This window comes from Panulirus ornatus, chromosome 1 (genome assembly GCF_036320965.1).
Source record: "Panulirus ornatus isolate Po-2019 chromosome 1, ASM3632096v1, whole genome shotgun sequence".
Taxonomy (NCBI): domain Eukaryota; kingdom Metazoa; phylum Arthropoda; class Malacostraca; order Decapoda; family Palinuridae; genus Panulirus; species Panulirus ornatus.
Window position 1 is genome coordinate 75,202,223 of NC_092224.1, and position 15,628 is coordinate 75,217,850.

The 15,628-nt window shown below is 38.7% G+C and overlaps 1 protein-coding gene across 4 annotated transcripts in view; it reads right to left on the reverse strand.

Annotated features, from left to right (window-relative positions):
- The window catches only part of LOC139749721 (protein arginine N-methyltransferase 6-like), a 53,158-nt gene that overhangs the window by 7,153 nt on the left and 30,377 nt on the right, over nucleotides 1-15,628 (reverse strand). For all 4 annotated transcript variants that reach the window (XM_071663915.1, XM_071663907.1, XM_071663898.1 and 1 more), the window contains exon 4: nucleotides 11,816-11,952. In XM_071663915.1, coding sequence (XP_071520016.1) covers nucleotides 11,816-11,952 — 137 coding nt within the window. The remainder of the gene's footprint in view (nucleotides 1-11,815; nucleotides 11,953-15,628) is intronic.

Here is a 15,628-nt window from a genome sequence, read left to right on the forward strand (position 1 = left end):
AAGGGATTGCGTGAATTGGAGCAATGTAGCTTACAATGGATGATGTGCTGTAAAAAGGCCAGACTAGGGCATACAAAGTGGTTGGGAACATACGGAAAGGTCTGTGAGGCATGATTGTGGCTTAGGAGCTCTAGTTATGTGGTGTTACATTATACTTGGCAACTAGAGTGAGTGTGAGTGAATGATGCCATTTGTTTATCTGTTCCAGGTGCTGTCTTACTCACACTGGAAATGGCAAATATGTATGAAAAAAATATGCTTCATTACGTAAGGAGCCTTCCATTTTTGAACATTACACTAAAGGGTGAAGATGGTTACACACCCTTATACTAATCAGAAGAGCATGGCAGACCCTTGAATCAACTAAGAATAACCTGTTCCTAAGAGAAATTTGTATATGATGATAGCTGAAGAGTACCAGAATATGATTAAATTCTCAATGTGGCAAATATTTCAGGGCACTTATGAGTTTCTCAGATAATTTCTAAGGTAGTACCATGACCCAGTCAAAAGGCTATCAATCCAAAGTGAATTTTCTCTAACAAACATAACTTAAGAAGTGTTTGAATTTTTTTTTCATGGAATAATACAGCATTTTACTTGTAAAATATCAGTTACACATAATTATACAAAAATACCATCAGCAATTTTATAGCATACATGAATGGGATACATGACTCATATAAATGTGCCTTTGATTTAATTAGAAATAGGGTAAAGCATATAATTTGGGACATTAGTAACATAAATTTCATAGAGAAAACAACATAATATGAATGAAGTGATAACTGCAGGTATTAGCAATTCAGAGGGGCAGAGACGAGGTAAATTATCTATAAATCATACAAGTTAAAGTCACCTCAAAGGTGGTCAGGTCAACAAAGTTGAGGAAGAGTGTGAGTTAAAGTAAGGAAATTAATGAAAAAAAAGCATATCACTAGTTGAAGTCACCTCAAAGGGGGCCAGGGCAATGAAGAAGAGGGAGATTGCAAGTAAAAGTGAGGAAATGTAAGAAAAAAAAGCACAAATACACCAAAACTAACCTAAATTGCAAAGCAGTACTTTTTCCACATAACACTGATATCTTTGGATACTGAGTTGTTTTGTTGCGCCCTGGTAGTGTTGTGTTCAGAAAATGAAATAAGAATGACCATAAGAGATTTGGAGAAATATGCTTCATTCTATGATATCAAATAAGGCAACAGTGATGTGGGTTATGAAAACCATGGAAAATGTAGGGTAAATTAATGTAAAATACATAAGATCTCAAAACTTACAGAATCTATGAATGCCTCATCTTCCTACCCAACACAGCTGATAATCCTTTATTTTCTATACAGTTTAAAAGATAATTGATTCTTATGGATATTATCTGCAAGCAATAGTCAGATATTCTGTTTTGATCAAGACCTAAATGGATTCCATAATATACATAATCAAATAACACCATTTATAAAAGTTGGTATCTCTTAATTGTTACTGAAGTTACTATAAATCTCAGCTAATTAGGTAAGATAGCTTTAAACATTCAAATACTTTTATGATATACTTCAATTCAAACAAAACTTAGGTATAAGACTACAGAAACACTTATGGCCACCAATCTGTCAGACAAATGTGTTCTGGAAACTGTTGACGCTTCTATACTGTTTTCTCATCTTCAAATCAAGCACACTGAAATTTTCCGAGTGACTTACTGCCAACCACCTACTTCTTACCCCCTCAATTTTATAGAAGTGCATGTTTTTTTCTCTTTTTTTTTTTTACAGTGTGTGTGTGTACTGTCCAGGTTGAGAACCATTAATCAATACACTATGCAGTAGGGTCATGATATACCATGAGATAGACACCAAAAAAATGCTTCCACAATGACATCCCTTTCAATGTAAAGAAGGATTTTGTGCAGTGGACCAAAAAAAACAAAAAAACATAAAATATACTCAAATCGTTAAGTAAATATTGAAAATAATATACTAATAAACACTCAAAACATTATCAAAGATATGGAAATAATATACAACAAATACAGAAACTGATAGGAAGGTTTCTGCATATCTGTTACATCTACATATTCTTATTGAATATGTACATTATTAGCTCATGCATTAAGTAAGAACCTGTTGAACAGAATTAAACATACAGAAAAAATACCAATAAAATATAAATGAAATAGAAAACAATTTATGCAACATTCAACAAAAATTATGAATGTTTTCAACCAAAAAAAAATGATCACTCACCTACTCATACCGCAAACATTCTACTTGTACAATCCACATTTCCATTATATTTCTTAATAAGTAACAATTTTAGGGCAAAATACATCATCATGAACCTATTTTTCATCATCACCTTTAACTGCATTGGTGAGGTTGCACCAGGAACAGATGAAGAAAGGCCGCATCTGCTCTCATCCATTCTCTAGCTGTCATGTGTAATGCACTGATATCACAGCTCCCTATCCATAACCAGGCCCTAAAGACTTTTCCATGGTTTACCCCAGATGCTTCACATGCTCTGGTTTAGCCCAGTGACAGCCTGACAGCACAACAACCCCTGTATACCACAGTGTTCTAATTCATTCTATCCTCTGCATGCCTTTCACCTTCCTGTGTGTTCATGTCGCGATTACTCAAAATCTTCTCCACTCCATTCTTCCATCTCCAATTTGGTTTCCCTGTTAACTTGGTTTCCTCCATTTCTGACACATACATCTTTCTCAGCTTCTCCTCACTCATTCTCTCCATACGTCCAAACCATTTCAGCATACCCTCTTCTGCTCTTGCAACCACCCCTTTTTATTACCATGCCTCTCTCTTACCCTATCATTACTTACGCAGTCAAACCACCTCATACACTGTCCTCACACTTTTCATTTCCAATACACCTACACTCCACAGCAAAGTACTACCAAATGACCAAGGCTTGCATGGATCCATATAATAATGTTGGGACTACTATGCCTTCAAACATATCTTATAATAATGTTGGGACTACTAAGCCTTCAAACATGCCCTTCAAAATAATGATCTCTCTCTCTTTTCACACAGTCTTTGGTGCTCAGATCCTTCACCCAATCACTCGCCCTATGACTCGATTCTACTTACAAGGTTTCATTCCACTCTGAAGTATCTAAAACACTTCACATCTCAAACTATTCTTCATCTTACCTGTCCCACAACTCTGCTAAACCTATCAACATTATTCTTCACCTTACCTGTTCCACAACTCTGCTAAACCTATCAACATTGCTTTTATTCACATTTACTCTTAACTCCCTCCTTTCACACACCCTTCCAACCTCAACCACCAACTTCTTCAGTTTCACACTTGAATCTGCTACGAGTGCTTTACCATCAGCAAATAGCAACTGACTCACTTCCCTGGACTTTTTATCCCCTACAGATGCCATACTCACCCCTCTCTCCAAGAATCTCACATTTACCTCCCTCACCATCCCATCCATAAACAAATCAAACAATCATGGTGGCATACCACACCCCTGCCACAGACCAAACTTCACTTGGAACCATTCCCCCTCCTCTCTTCTTACTTGTACACATGCCTTACTCCCTTGATGAATATTTCACATTGCTTCTTGCAGCTTTCCTCCCACACCAGGCACTCTGAAAAACTTTCCACAAAATATCTCTATCAACCCTATCGTAAACTGTCTCCAGATCCATAAATGCCACATAAAAATCCATCCGTTTCTCTGGTTATATCTCACGCACATTCTTCAAAGCAAACACCAAAACCACTGCTAAAAGCACACAGTTCCTCTCCAATCTGAAACTTTATACATGCCTACTCTCTCAATCGCTACCCTCTATACTACTTACCAGTTACACTCAACAAACTTATATCTCTGTAGTTTGAACACTCATCTTTATCCTCCTTGCCTTTATACAGTGGCATTATACATGCATTCTGCCAACCTCATGCAGCTCACTGTGATCCATACAAACATTGAAAATCCTAACAAATTCATCAACACAGTCATCCCCTTTCTCAATATGTATACTAGCAACACCACCCACTTCCCCACACTTCCTCCTATGTAAGGTTTTGGCCACCTCTTCTCTCTTCATCAAACCACTCTACACGGCTTTCTCTCTTCATATACCACCCTAACCAAAGCTACCTACATCTGTTGTCTTATCATCAAGCACATTCAACAGTCCTTCAAGATATACTCTCTATATCCTCCTCACATGATCATTACCTGTTACCACCTCCTGTTTTGCCCCCTTCACTGATGTTCCTACTTGTTCTCTTGTTTTTCGCACATAAATAACCTCTTTCCAAAACGTCTTATTTTCCTTTAAGTTTACTGATACTTGCTCACCTCAACTCTCATTTGCCCTCTTTTTCAACCCTTGCACTTTCCTCAACCTCCTGCCAACATCTCTAATACATTCCCCAATCATTAGCTCTCCTTTCCTGAAAGTACAACCTAAATACCTCCCTTTTCTCTTTCACTAGCAACTTTACTTCATCCCACCACTCATAATACTGAATAACCCATGTCCCTCAATTACACCCTCAACTGCCACATCACTCACCTAAGCACTGAAATTAACCATCACCAGTATCCAGTCTCTTACATTAAAACTGCTGACACACACACTGAGCTGCTCCAAAAACACTTGCCTCTCAAGATCTTTCTTCTCATGAATGCACAAGCAATAATAATCACCCATCTCTTGCCATCCACTTTCATTTTTACCCAAATCCGTCTAAAAAAAATTTTCTTACATTCTTTCACACACTCCCACAACTGCTTTGGAAGTAGTGCTACTCCTTCCCTAGCTGTTGTCCTTTCACCAACCCCTGACTTTACTCCAGACAAATTTCCAAACCATTCTTCCCCTCTATCCTTGAGTTTTGTTTCACTCAGCGCCAGAACATCCATGTTTCTTTTCCTAAACACTCTATCTATCTCTCCCCTCTTCTCATCTTGGCTGAAGGGGAGGGTTTCCTGACCTCCACTCTCACTCCCTTTAATTGCCTTCTTTGAATATGAATGTGATAGTACAATTTGTTCTCCCCTACCCAAGGGAAAATGTCATGAACCTACCAAATAAAACAACTGAAAATAAATAAAGACCTCAATTTACAGTATCATTCACTTGGTAAGATGTATGTATGTTTTGAACCGTGTGACAACCACTGCACAATCCCTTCGTGAACTGGAAACATTCTAATCTGTAGTGTTGATCAACCCTGCTTTCCATCATCTCCAGCAGCTTATTCCCTGTACAGGAAATCTCTGTTGCAATTAAAAACTTGGTGGGCTGGCTGGTTCTTGTTACCAAGTCGTCATTAAAAAGTACTGTTTAATGGTTGAGGAAGCTAATCCAAGACACTGATTGGGTTAGGTGGGGAGTCTTGTCCCCCAGGTACTGATAGGAAAGGCAAGAAGTTTTGTTCCTTAGGTAAAGATGGGGATGATGCAGCCTTGTTCCTCAAGTACTGGAGGGGGAGCCAAAACATCCTGTTCCCTAGGATAGTGGCAAAGAGCTTTGTTCCTCAGACACTGATGGCGAGGCTAGGAAACTAGTTCTCTAGACATATGCAGAGAAAGCAAGGAGCATTTATTCCTCAGATACTGGTGGGTGATGTGAAGATATTTGTTCCTCAGATAGTGGTGTGATGGAGAAGATCCTTGTTCCTTCAATTCTGGTGGGTGAAGCGAGAAGCACAGTTCCTCAGATAGTAGTGGGGAAGGCAAGAAGCCTTGTTCCTTTGGTGTGGGCAGGGGAAACACGAAGCCTTGTTCCTCTGGTGTGGGTAAGGGAAACACAGAGCCTTGTTCCTCTGGAGTGGGTAGGGAAAATATGAAGACTTGTTCCTCAAGTACTGGTGGGATAGGCAAGGATCTTTGTTTCTCAGATGTCTCACCCCAAATATGCTTCATTTTAATACACAATGTATCGGAATGACAGATGCTTTTGGGAAGAGCAAATGATTTTGAATTTTTGGAGGTATTTTAAAAGGAGGCCTGACAACACATAGTGAGTGAAACAAATGAGTATTCTGAATCTACAGTTAGAGCAAGATATTTTGCCTCACTCAAAAGTGATGAGATGGCACGACACAACTGTAAGTGAAGTGTTTGTTATTTTAGCACCACATGTATTTCTTCCTATGCTACTCCCAAAAACAAGTTTTATTTGAGTACTAGAAATGCGATTCCCTTCTAAAAAACACCTATATTCGGAATGTGCACGCCCTGAGATATGTTCAAAACTTTTGTATTTCCCATTATTCACAGATAATATGAAAACCGATGCTTGAGGAAAATCTGGCATGACTGTGTGTGTCAAACAAAAGTTCTTGGACTTATTCAGGCCATTTCAGGAACTATTAATCAATGACCTATTATTGCTATTCAGAAAAAACGTATGTCCAAACAGAACATTCTATCTAAAGAACACTGGTAAGGAATGAAGATATTCATCCTCTGATACTGTGAAATGGAAATGGTGGTCATGTAAACGGACAGTGAGATGGACATTCTCAAGGATGGCCAACATGATATGTCTGGGGCAATGGTAAACATGCTAGAGGAAAAATGTCTATGAAAGGCCATGTTCTGTGTATTGATAATTGATACAAAAGTCCAGCCTTGTGAAAATACCTGCTGAACAATAATACTGGTGCTTGTAAGACAGTGAGGCAGAAAAGAAAAAATGTCTACTCTCACCCAAAGAAGAAGACATAGAGTGAAGTGTCCACGTCAGGATAAATGCTCACTTTGTGCTAGTACAACAAACATAACATTGTCATGCTGACCACACTTCATATGAAAGATATGAAGGACAAAGGTAAATTGGACTATAAAACTGGCATAATATAAAGCAGCCAGATGATGTGCTTAATCATATCAAAAAAATATATGCCCTGTAAATAAATGAGATGCAAAATGGGACTATAATATGTATATAAGATGAAGTAGTATAATAAACAGCTCTTTCACTTTATTGTTATGAACCTGCTGAAAGGTTATGATAAGTCTTTTGAAGAATGGGCAGAAAACATTTGAGACAATTGGAGTACAGCATATGTGAACAAATCCCAGAAAATACAGTATACTCATTCATGTGTACAAAGGCTGACACAGCTTAACAAAACTTGAGACTCTGCCAAGGAGTTTGTTGATATGCACTTTCTAGAGCAGCTACCAGCAACTAAGAAAAGAAAAGTAGCTCAAAGGCAATGTAAGGTGTGCATGTTGACTGGAAGGAAGCAAAAAGAGAAAACTGGTGCAATGTAGTGCAAGAAGTGTTGTCTTGCTCTATGTAAAGGTGCTTGCTTTTGAGACTACCATTCTCTGAAGTAATTCTGAAGTGTAAGTACTATATGGAAATATAAATGGTTGTACACATTCACATACTACCTATGAACAGTGATGAATGATAAGTGAATCTGCATCACTAGACTTGTTCCCCTGCTGTAATTCCTCACTCCGACACCAGCATCCCTCCTCCATCTCAGCCAGGGTATCTACGCACCAACCTCGGCACTCTATCACAGCCATGTAAGGTACATTAGCTCACTTCTTGTTATCATCCGTTACTTTTAGACACATGTTTTTGTCCAAATTGTGGGTGACTTCAGGCAAGTCACCCAGCACTTGACAGTTAAAGGAAAGAGCCATTACTAGAAATCTAGATGGGTTCTGGGTTGGAGGTGCAGTAAACAGCATCTCTACCCCCCACTTCAGCAAGGTAGCACCAGGAAAATAGACAAAAAAGGCCACATTCGTTCACACTCAGTCTCTAGTTGTCATGTGTAATGCAGAGAAACCACAGCTCCCTATCCACATTCAGGCCCTACAGACCTTTCCATGATTTACCCCAGGTGCTTCACATGCCCATCAACCCTGGTATACCACATCATTCCAATTCACTCTATTCCTTGCAGGCCTCTCACCCTCCTGTATGTTCAAGCCCCGATCGCTCAAAATCTTTTTCACTCCATCCTTCCACCTCCAATTTGGTCTCTCACTTCTTGTTCCCTCCACCTCTGACACATATCCTCTTTGTCAATCTTTCCTCATTCATTCACTCCATATCTCCAAACTATTTCAACACACCCTCTTCTGCTTTCTCAGCCACAATCTTTATATTTCCACACATCTCTCTTACCCTTTCATTACTTACTCGATCAAACCACCTCACACCATATACTGTTCTTAAACATTTCATTATTAACACATCCATCCTCCTACGTACAACACTATCTGCAGACCATGCCTCGTACCCATTTAACATTGTTGGAACTACTATCCTTCTAACATACCCATTTTTGCTCTCTCAGATAACATTCTCCCCTATCCATTCTTTATCGCTCCCAGAACCTTTGCCCCCTCCTCTACCCTGACTCACTTCTGCTTCCATGGTTCCATCCATTGCTAAGTCCACTCTCAGCTATCTAAAACACTCCACTTCCTCCAATTTTTCTCCATTCAAATTTACATCCTAATTAACTTGTCCCTCAACCCTACTGAACTTAAATAACCTTGCTCTTATTCACGTTTACTCTTCTTTCACACACTTTTCCAAACACAGTTACCAACTTTTGCAGTTTCTCACATGAATCAACCACTAGAGCTGTATCATCGGCTAACAACAAGTGACTCATTTCCCAGGCCCTCTCATCCCCAACAGACTGCATACTTGCCCCTCTCTCCAAAACTCTTGCATTTACCTCCCTAACCAACCCATCCATAAACAAATTAAAACAACCATGGAGACATCAAACACCCCTGCCGCAAACCAACATTCACTGGGAACGAATCACTCTCTTCCTACTCATACACATGCCTTGCATCCTTGGTAATAACTTTTCACTGCTTCTAGCAACTTAATCCCCACACCATATACTTTGAAAACCTTCCACAAAGCATCTCTATCAACCGTATCATATGCCTTCTTCAGATCCATAAATGCTACATACAAATCCATCTGTTTTTCTTAAGTATTTCTCAAATACATTCTTCAAAACAAACACCTGATCCACACATCCTCTACCACTTCAGAAACCACACTGCTCTTCCCCAGTCTGATTCTCTGTATATGCTTTCACCCTCTCAATCAATACCCTCCCATATAATTTCCCAGGAATACTCAGCAAACTTATACCTCTGTAGTTTGAACACTCACCTTTATCTCCTTTGCCCTTGTGCAATGGCACTATGTAAGCATTCAGCCAATCCTCAGGCACTTCACCACAGTCCATACATACACTGAATATCCTTATCAACCAATCAACAATACAATCGCCCCTTTTTTTAATAAATTCCACTGCAATACCATCCAAACCCGCCACCTTGTCGGATTTCATCTTCCGGAAAGCTTTCACTACCTCTTCTCTCTTTACTAAACCATTCTCCCTGACCCTCTCACTTCGCACACCATCCCGACCAAAAACACTATATCCGCCACTCTGTCATCAAACATTCAACAAACCTCATAATACTAACTCCATCTTCTCACGTCATCACTACCTGATGGCTTCCATAAAAGATGCATGTGACACAAAAAAGGTGGGAGGTGGGCGGATTAGAAAGGGTAGTGAGTGGTCAGATGAAGAAGTAAGGTTGTTAGTGAAAGAGAAAAGAGAGGCGTTTGGATGATACTTGCAGGGAAGTAGTGTAAATGACTGGGAGATGGCAGGAGGTCAAGAGAAAGGTGCAAGGATTGAAAAAGAGGGCAAATGAAAGTTGGGGTGAGAGAGCAATATCAAATTCTAGGGAGAAATAAAAAGATGTTTTGGAAGGAGGTAAATGTGCATAAGACAAGAGAACAAATGGGAATAAACCTTAAAATATATCCATTTTTCCCCCTCCCAGACAGCGACCTCTCTTTCCACACATTCCTTAATGCTTTCAGAACCTTCATCCCCTCACACATCCTACGAATTCTTTCTGCTTCCACGGTTCCATTCGCTGCCATGTTCACTCCCAGATATCTAAAACCCTACTTCCTCCAAGTTTTCTCCATTCAAATGCACACCACAAATAATCTGTCTCTCTGCACCACAATAACTAATAGCCTTACTTTTATTCACATTTACTCTCAAACTTCCTCCTTTCACACACTATCCCCAACTCAGACATCAACTTTTACAGTTTCTCCCTTAAATCTATCACCAGAGCCATGTTATCAGCAAACAACAAATGAAACACTTCCCAAGTCCCCTTACACTCTATAGACTGCATATCTACCCATCTCTCCAAGATCCTTGCATTTACTTCCCTCACCATCCTATCCATTAGTAAAATTAAACAGCCAAGGTGACATCACACATTCCTGCCACAGAACCACTTCACCTAGGACCACTCACTCTTCTCTTTACCTACGCAGACAAAAGTCTTACCCTCTTGCTAAAACTCCAGAACGCTTCTAACAGCTTTCCTCCTACACCACGTATTCTTAACACCTTCCACAAAGCATCTCTATCAACCTTATCATATGCTTTCTCAAGATACATAATGCCACATACTTATCCTTCTGTTTCTCCAAGCATTTCTCACTAATATTCTTCAACACAAAGACCTGATCCACACATCCTCTACCACTCCTGAACCCACAATGTTCCATCCAAGGTTGACAATTTGTGTATGGCATCATCCTAACAATCACAACTCAGAACTGAACAGCATCAGCTTTTATGGTCCTTTTTTCTGTCTTGTGCTTGACTAACATGTACCAATCTGAATGGATTACTTAACTGGGAGGCAGTACAAAAGTTTAAGATACTAGAGATACATATTCAAGGAGTTCAGAGAAGTATGTTCTTTCAAACAGCAAGAGAAAAATCATCATGAAAGCAAATGAACTGACAATTATTTACTGCTTATGTGGTGCTTGGGCAATCATGCATCTGGCAGCAATAACATTCCTTACTACACTCATTATCATGTGGGAAGGGTTAAAAGCATACACGCACCGAGATATTAGCTGTTTTTGGCTAAAAAAGACACTCTTTCTGATGGCACTAAAAGAAATTGAATGAAAACACCAAAATTTTCATAAACTCACCATTTTCAGGCTCTAATTTTGTTGCATCTCATAATGAATGCAAATAAATTTGTGGTCCTAAAAAAAAATGTTTTTCAAGTAAAGGGAAATGCAATTTCTCCCTGATGAAATGGAAAAACATCCTATTACAGATAAACAAATGAAATAGACCTTAACTTTCCCTTGGAGAAATCAGAATTTCTGGTGGTAGTGTCTTGCTGAGATAGCTCTTAGCACAAAACGCCACGGTGTTGACATGTCATGAATGTCACCAACTCATTTGTATAGTGTTTTGATGCACTTGTTTCTTTTAATTTTCACCAGACAGATTTTTATCAAGTACATTAACATCTGAATCCTTAGACTCCTCATCACTCCAAAGGACATAGAACTCGATGTCATCTACACTTTGCAGTCTACTGTGATAACCTTCCCATGATAAGGCTGAATGGTAAATAAGAATACAAAAAATTCAAATCTTGGCACAAAAGAATGGATCATAGATCTACATAGATTTACCACATAACATATTACACAACATCTGGATAAAGGATTAAAACAACTACTGGAAGAAAGAAGTATCTTCATGCCACTTATACTAAAAAATTTTAATAACTACTTTTATATAAATTCGAATTACACATAATGTCACAATACACAGACTTTCCACTTACACGATCAACATAACTACTTCACCTATCCACAACAAATAAATTTTTCACAAATAACTGACAAAAGCTTATTTGCTTGTTAGCCATAAAAACTGTAAAATAAACAATACTTACAGGTTTGAGCCACTTATCTCTGACATAGAGAACAGATGGTAACATGGTTTCATATAGCATCATATAACCCATCCATTCACTCACAATCATGTCCACCTTCTCGGGTAATTCTACTTCTTCTGCCTTGCCCTGTAATACTGAAACACAATTTACCTTTTAAAATACATCTAAATTTAGAAGGAAAACTATTTGTAATTAAAGAAATTTGGGCCTAATTCCCCTTTTTAGTTGAGGATTATGGTTCCAGGAAGTTCAGAAAAAAAATTCTAGGCACACAAATTAGAATAAATAAAATTTCTAAGATGTGTACAAATGCATCAAATCATACCATTATTGCTTTAGACTTATTGCTTGTACAATTTAAAACTACCCCAGAAAAGTGATAAAACTGAAAGAGCAGTATGCTAAATCAAAAGTTGTAATTAAAAAAAATAGTATTCACATAGAAATCAACTAGCTGAAAGAACTGACCAGCACTTCTTTATGAAAGCCAAATATTTACAAATCATAACTGCAAATACTAAAAGCCAAGTATCCTCTTTTCTGTAAAACACTTACTAAATTTTGAATGACACAGCTCCATCAAATTGACATCGTTATAAATACTACATTAACTCAAGGTTTATCAGCAGCGCCATCAATCCTCACAAACAATTTTGGTTACCAAACATATCATCAAGCAGCAGTCAATATCATTTATAGGTCAAACCATAACTTTTTGTAAAAAATTTGAATCTTGAAATTTCAGAAACCATTTTTCTTTAAGGTGGTTACACAGGATAATGAGTGTTACAAACCACATGAGGAGATATGTCAGAATTAAACTTGTTCTCCCTAAGCAAGAGGCACCTCTGAGGCAAACGTCGATATTGAAAATTTCTTTACAATAGTGCCAGCATTACTGATGAGAGGAAATGGACTAAAACTTGAGTTCTGTGAGTTAATCTGGACAGCATGAAATATTTCTTTACCAACGATATTCCAGATGTGTGGAATAAGCTGCCAAAAATTTTTGTTCAAATTAACCCTTAATATCTTCAAAATTAGGCTTGATCATCACTTGTCAAACTCCAGTACTGAATAGTTCACTTACTGAGTCATCATAACTACTGACCTCTCCCTGATCATGCTGCAGTAACATACCAGCATTGATTAACTTATGTTACCTGTTTTGAGAAAGTAAGTTACTGCATCATTCTTCAACATCAGAAATAACATAGGTATAGGAAGCTGAGAGGCTGGAGCTCGATTTCATCCTTATTAAAGTCTTTATAACAAAAAGTGAAGGGATGCATGATGTATTCATGTTCATTATACTTTATGACTTTCCTATAAAAACTTTCTTCAGGCATGTTAATCCTACAAAGTATTTTTTCTACCTGTTTTTTGTCTGGCATGTTGCTGAAGGGAATGGAGGGTGGGGAGAGAGCCTTTATTTAGCCATCCATTTCTTCTACAGCTTTTAAGGGGACTGAATTTTATTTTTCTTTATAGTAGTGTTAAGGCCAAACAACCTTGCATGGGCCTTGGCTCTGTGTGGTCTGTATATCTATGTAACTCCAACTCCAAGGGGATTATTGGGGTTTGGATAATACTAACTCCCTAAATATCACTGTGGAAGTTTGCTTCCATTCATTATGCTGAAAGAAACCCTCACCAGGTTGACATCACTGACCAGCCCACTCCTAACACATCAGAGCTTACTTATCTCTGCAGTCAGGGTGGTTGCCAAAGATACAGTGAAAGAATTTTTCAGAGAAAAGAATGAAAAGGCTAGGTACAGCATGAAAAAGAGGAAAAACTGCTTGCAGGTCACTGCTTTGGAAATTAAGTTTTTTGGACTTCATCATCCATTGCATATCACTCTCCTCTAATGTCCCATGAGCAAACAAGATCATGCCCACATGGAGAAGCATCTACCTACTTACAAGTACCTGATGAATTTCTGCTATGGCAGCAGAGCTTTCGTGCTGCACTCACTCATTGACTTGTATACTGAAGAGCAAAATTGCTCTGGGAAAAACCTCTTCAAGATCTAAAACCATAACAATGATCTAATTACCTTCCCTGGAGAAGTGGAACCTATTCTCTGGGATGAGGATTCCCTAGAGAAATACAGGGAAGACCCATTATGTTTAAACTAAGACTCAAAATGAACAAAGAAAAATAGTGCAGGCTCCATCTACTGAATTCCAACACAGAAAAATTTCTAAGGAAGGCTAAAAAGTAGGCAACTTTCCCAACATCATGCGCTCCAGAATAAAGCTCAAGTTGAACCAGAAGACATAATTCTCACAGAAAAGGCTTCAGGGTTCCACAATGCAAAAACAACTGATTTCCTTGGTAAACTACAGTAAAATTATTTCACTGAGCATAAGGCATGATGCTCTCTTGCTGAAATTTTCCAAGAGCAGTGACTAAGTATTTCTAAATTCAATGGTTTCATATCTGGCCAAAAATACTGGGGTTTGGCTTCGTCTTCATCCATATGAGCTAATCATCAACAACAATAATATTCTTGTGTCTGGATGCAGCACCTCTTCATCCAATCCATAGTTCAACCATTCCTGTTGAGGACAGTCAGACAAGGGATCAGGCATACTGGGCTTGGAAAAACTCTCCTTCCTCTGGCTCCCATTCAGCTTTTATCAATGCCCATAATTACTGCAAGCATGTTAGCTGTGAGGCAAAGCATTCCTTTATTCAAAAGAAGTGCAATAATATCTCCTCGTCATCCACTGATAGATCTTTTTGGTCTTAAGCTATGACATCTCTAACAACTTCTGTCGCTTTACCCTTCCCTCACTTTTCCATTCTGATGGTATTAAAACTCTCTCCCACTGATAAAGCAACTCTCTTTGGTTCCTGTTTCTCCTCTAACTCCAACTTGGATGACTCTAACATTCCTTTACCCCCTGAAGCTCCTCTTACTAATCCTATGCTTCTTCCTGTAATCTCTTTTCAGACTGTCCAAAAAGTGCTTCTTTCTCTGAACACAAGCACAGATTATGGTCCTGATGGCATCCATTCCCGTGTACTGAAAGAGTATCCCTCTTAACTTGCACCTGTGCTTGCTCATCTGTTCCATATCTAACAACCAAAACTTTTCTTTCTTCTTGGAAATATGCCTTGATATATACCATCCCTACAAGAAGAAGGGTGAATGTTTTGACCCCTCTAACTATTGTTCTATTGCTTCGCATCAACTATTTCCAAAGTCTCTGAATCCCTCCTCAACTCCCATATCCTTAAACACCTTGAAAACCACATTCCTGTCAGATCACCAGTACAACTTCTGTAAGGTGAGATCCAATGGTGATATTCTTTCCTATCTTATTAGTATCTGGCCATCATCCCTGAAAGATTTTGAGGGGTCATATGTAGTTGCCCTTGACATATCTAAGGCTTTTGACAGGGCGTGGCATCAGGGTCTCATCTCTAAGCTCCCCTCTTTTGGATTCGCTCCATCACTTTGCTCTTTCATATCTAGCTTTCTCTCTGCTTGATCTATTTCTGTGGTTCTTGATGGATCAGCCTTCCCCCTTTTCTCCAACAGTGATGTCCCTCAAGGTTTTGTCCTGTCCCCTACACTTTTTCTCCTTTCTTTCAACAATTTCCTCTCCTCCAAAAATAAAACAATCCACTCATATGCTGACAACTCAACAATGCATTCATCCACATCCTTTAATTCTGCTCCCTCTTCTCTCACTCAATCTGCATCTCATCTTGACACAGCTTCCTTGATAAACTCAGACTCGGACAGGATATCTCAGTGAGGTACACAAAATCATGTGAAGTTTAATGCCTCCAAGA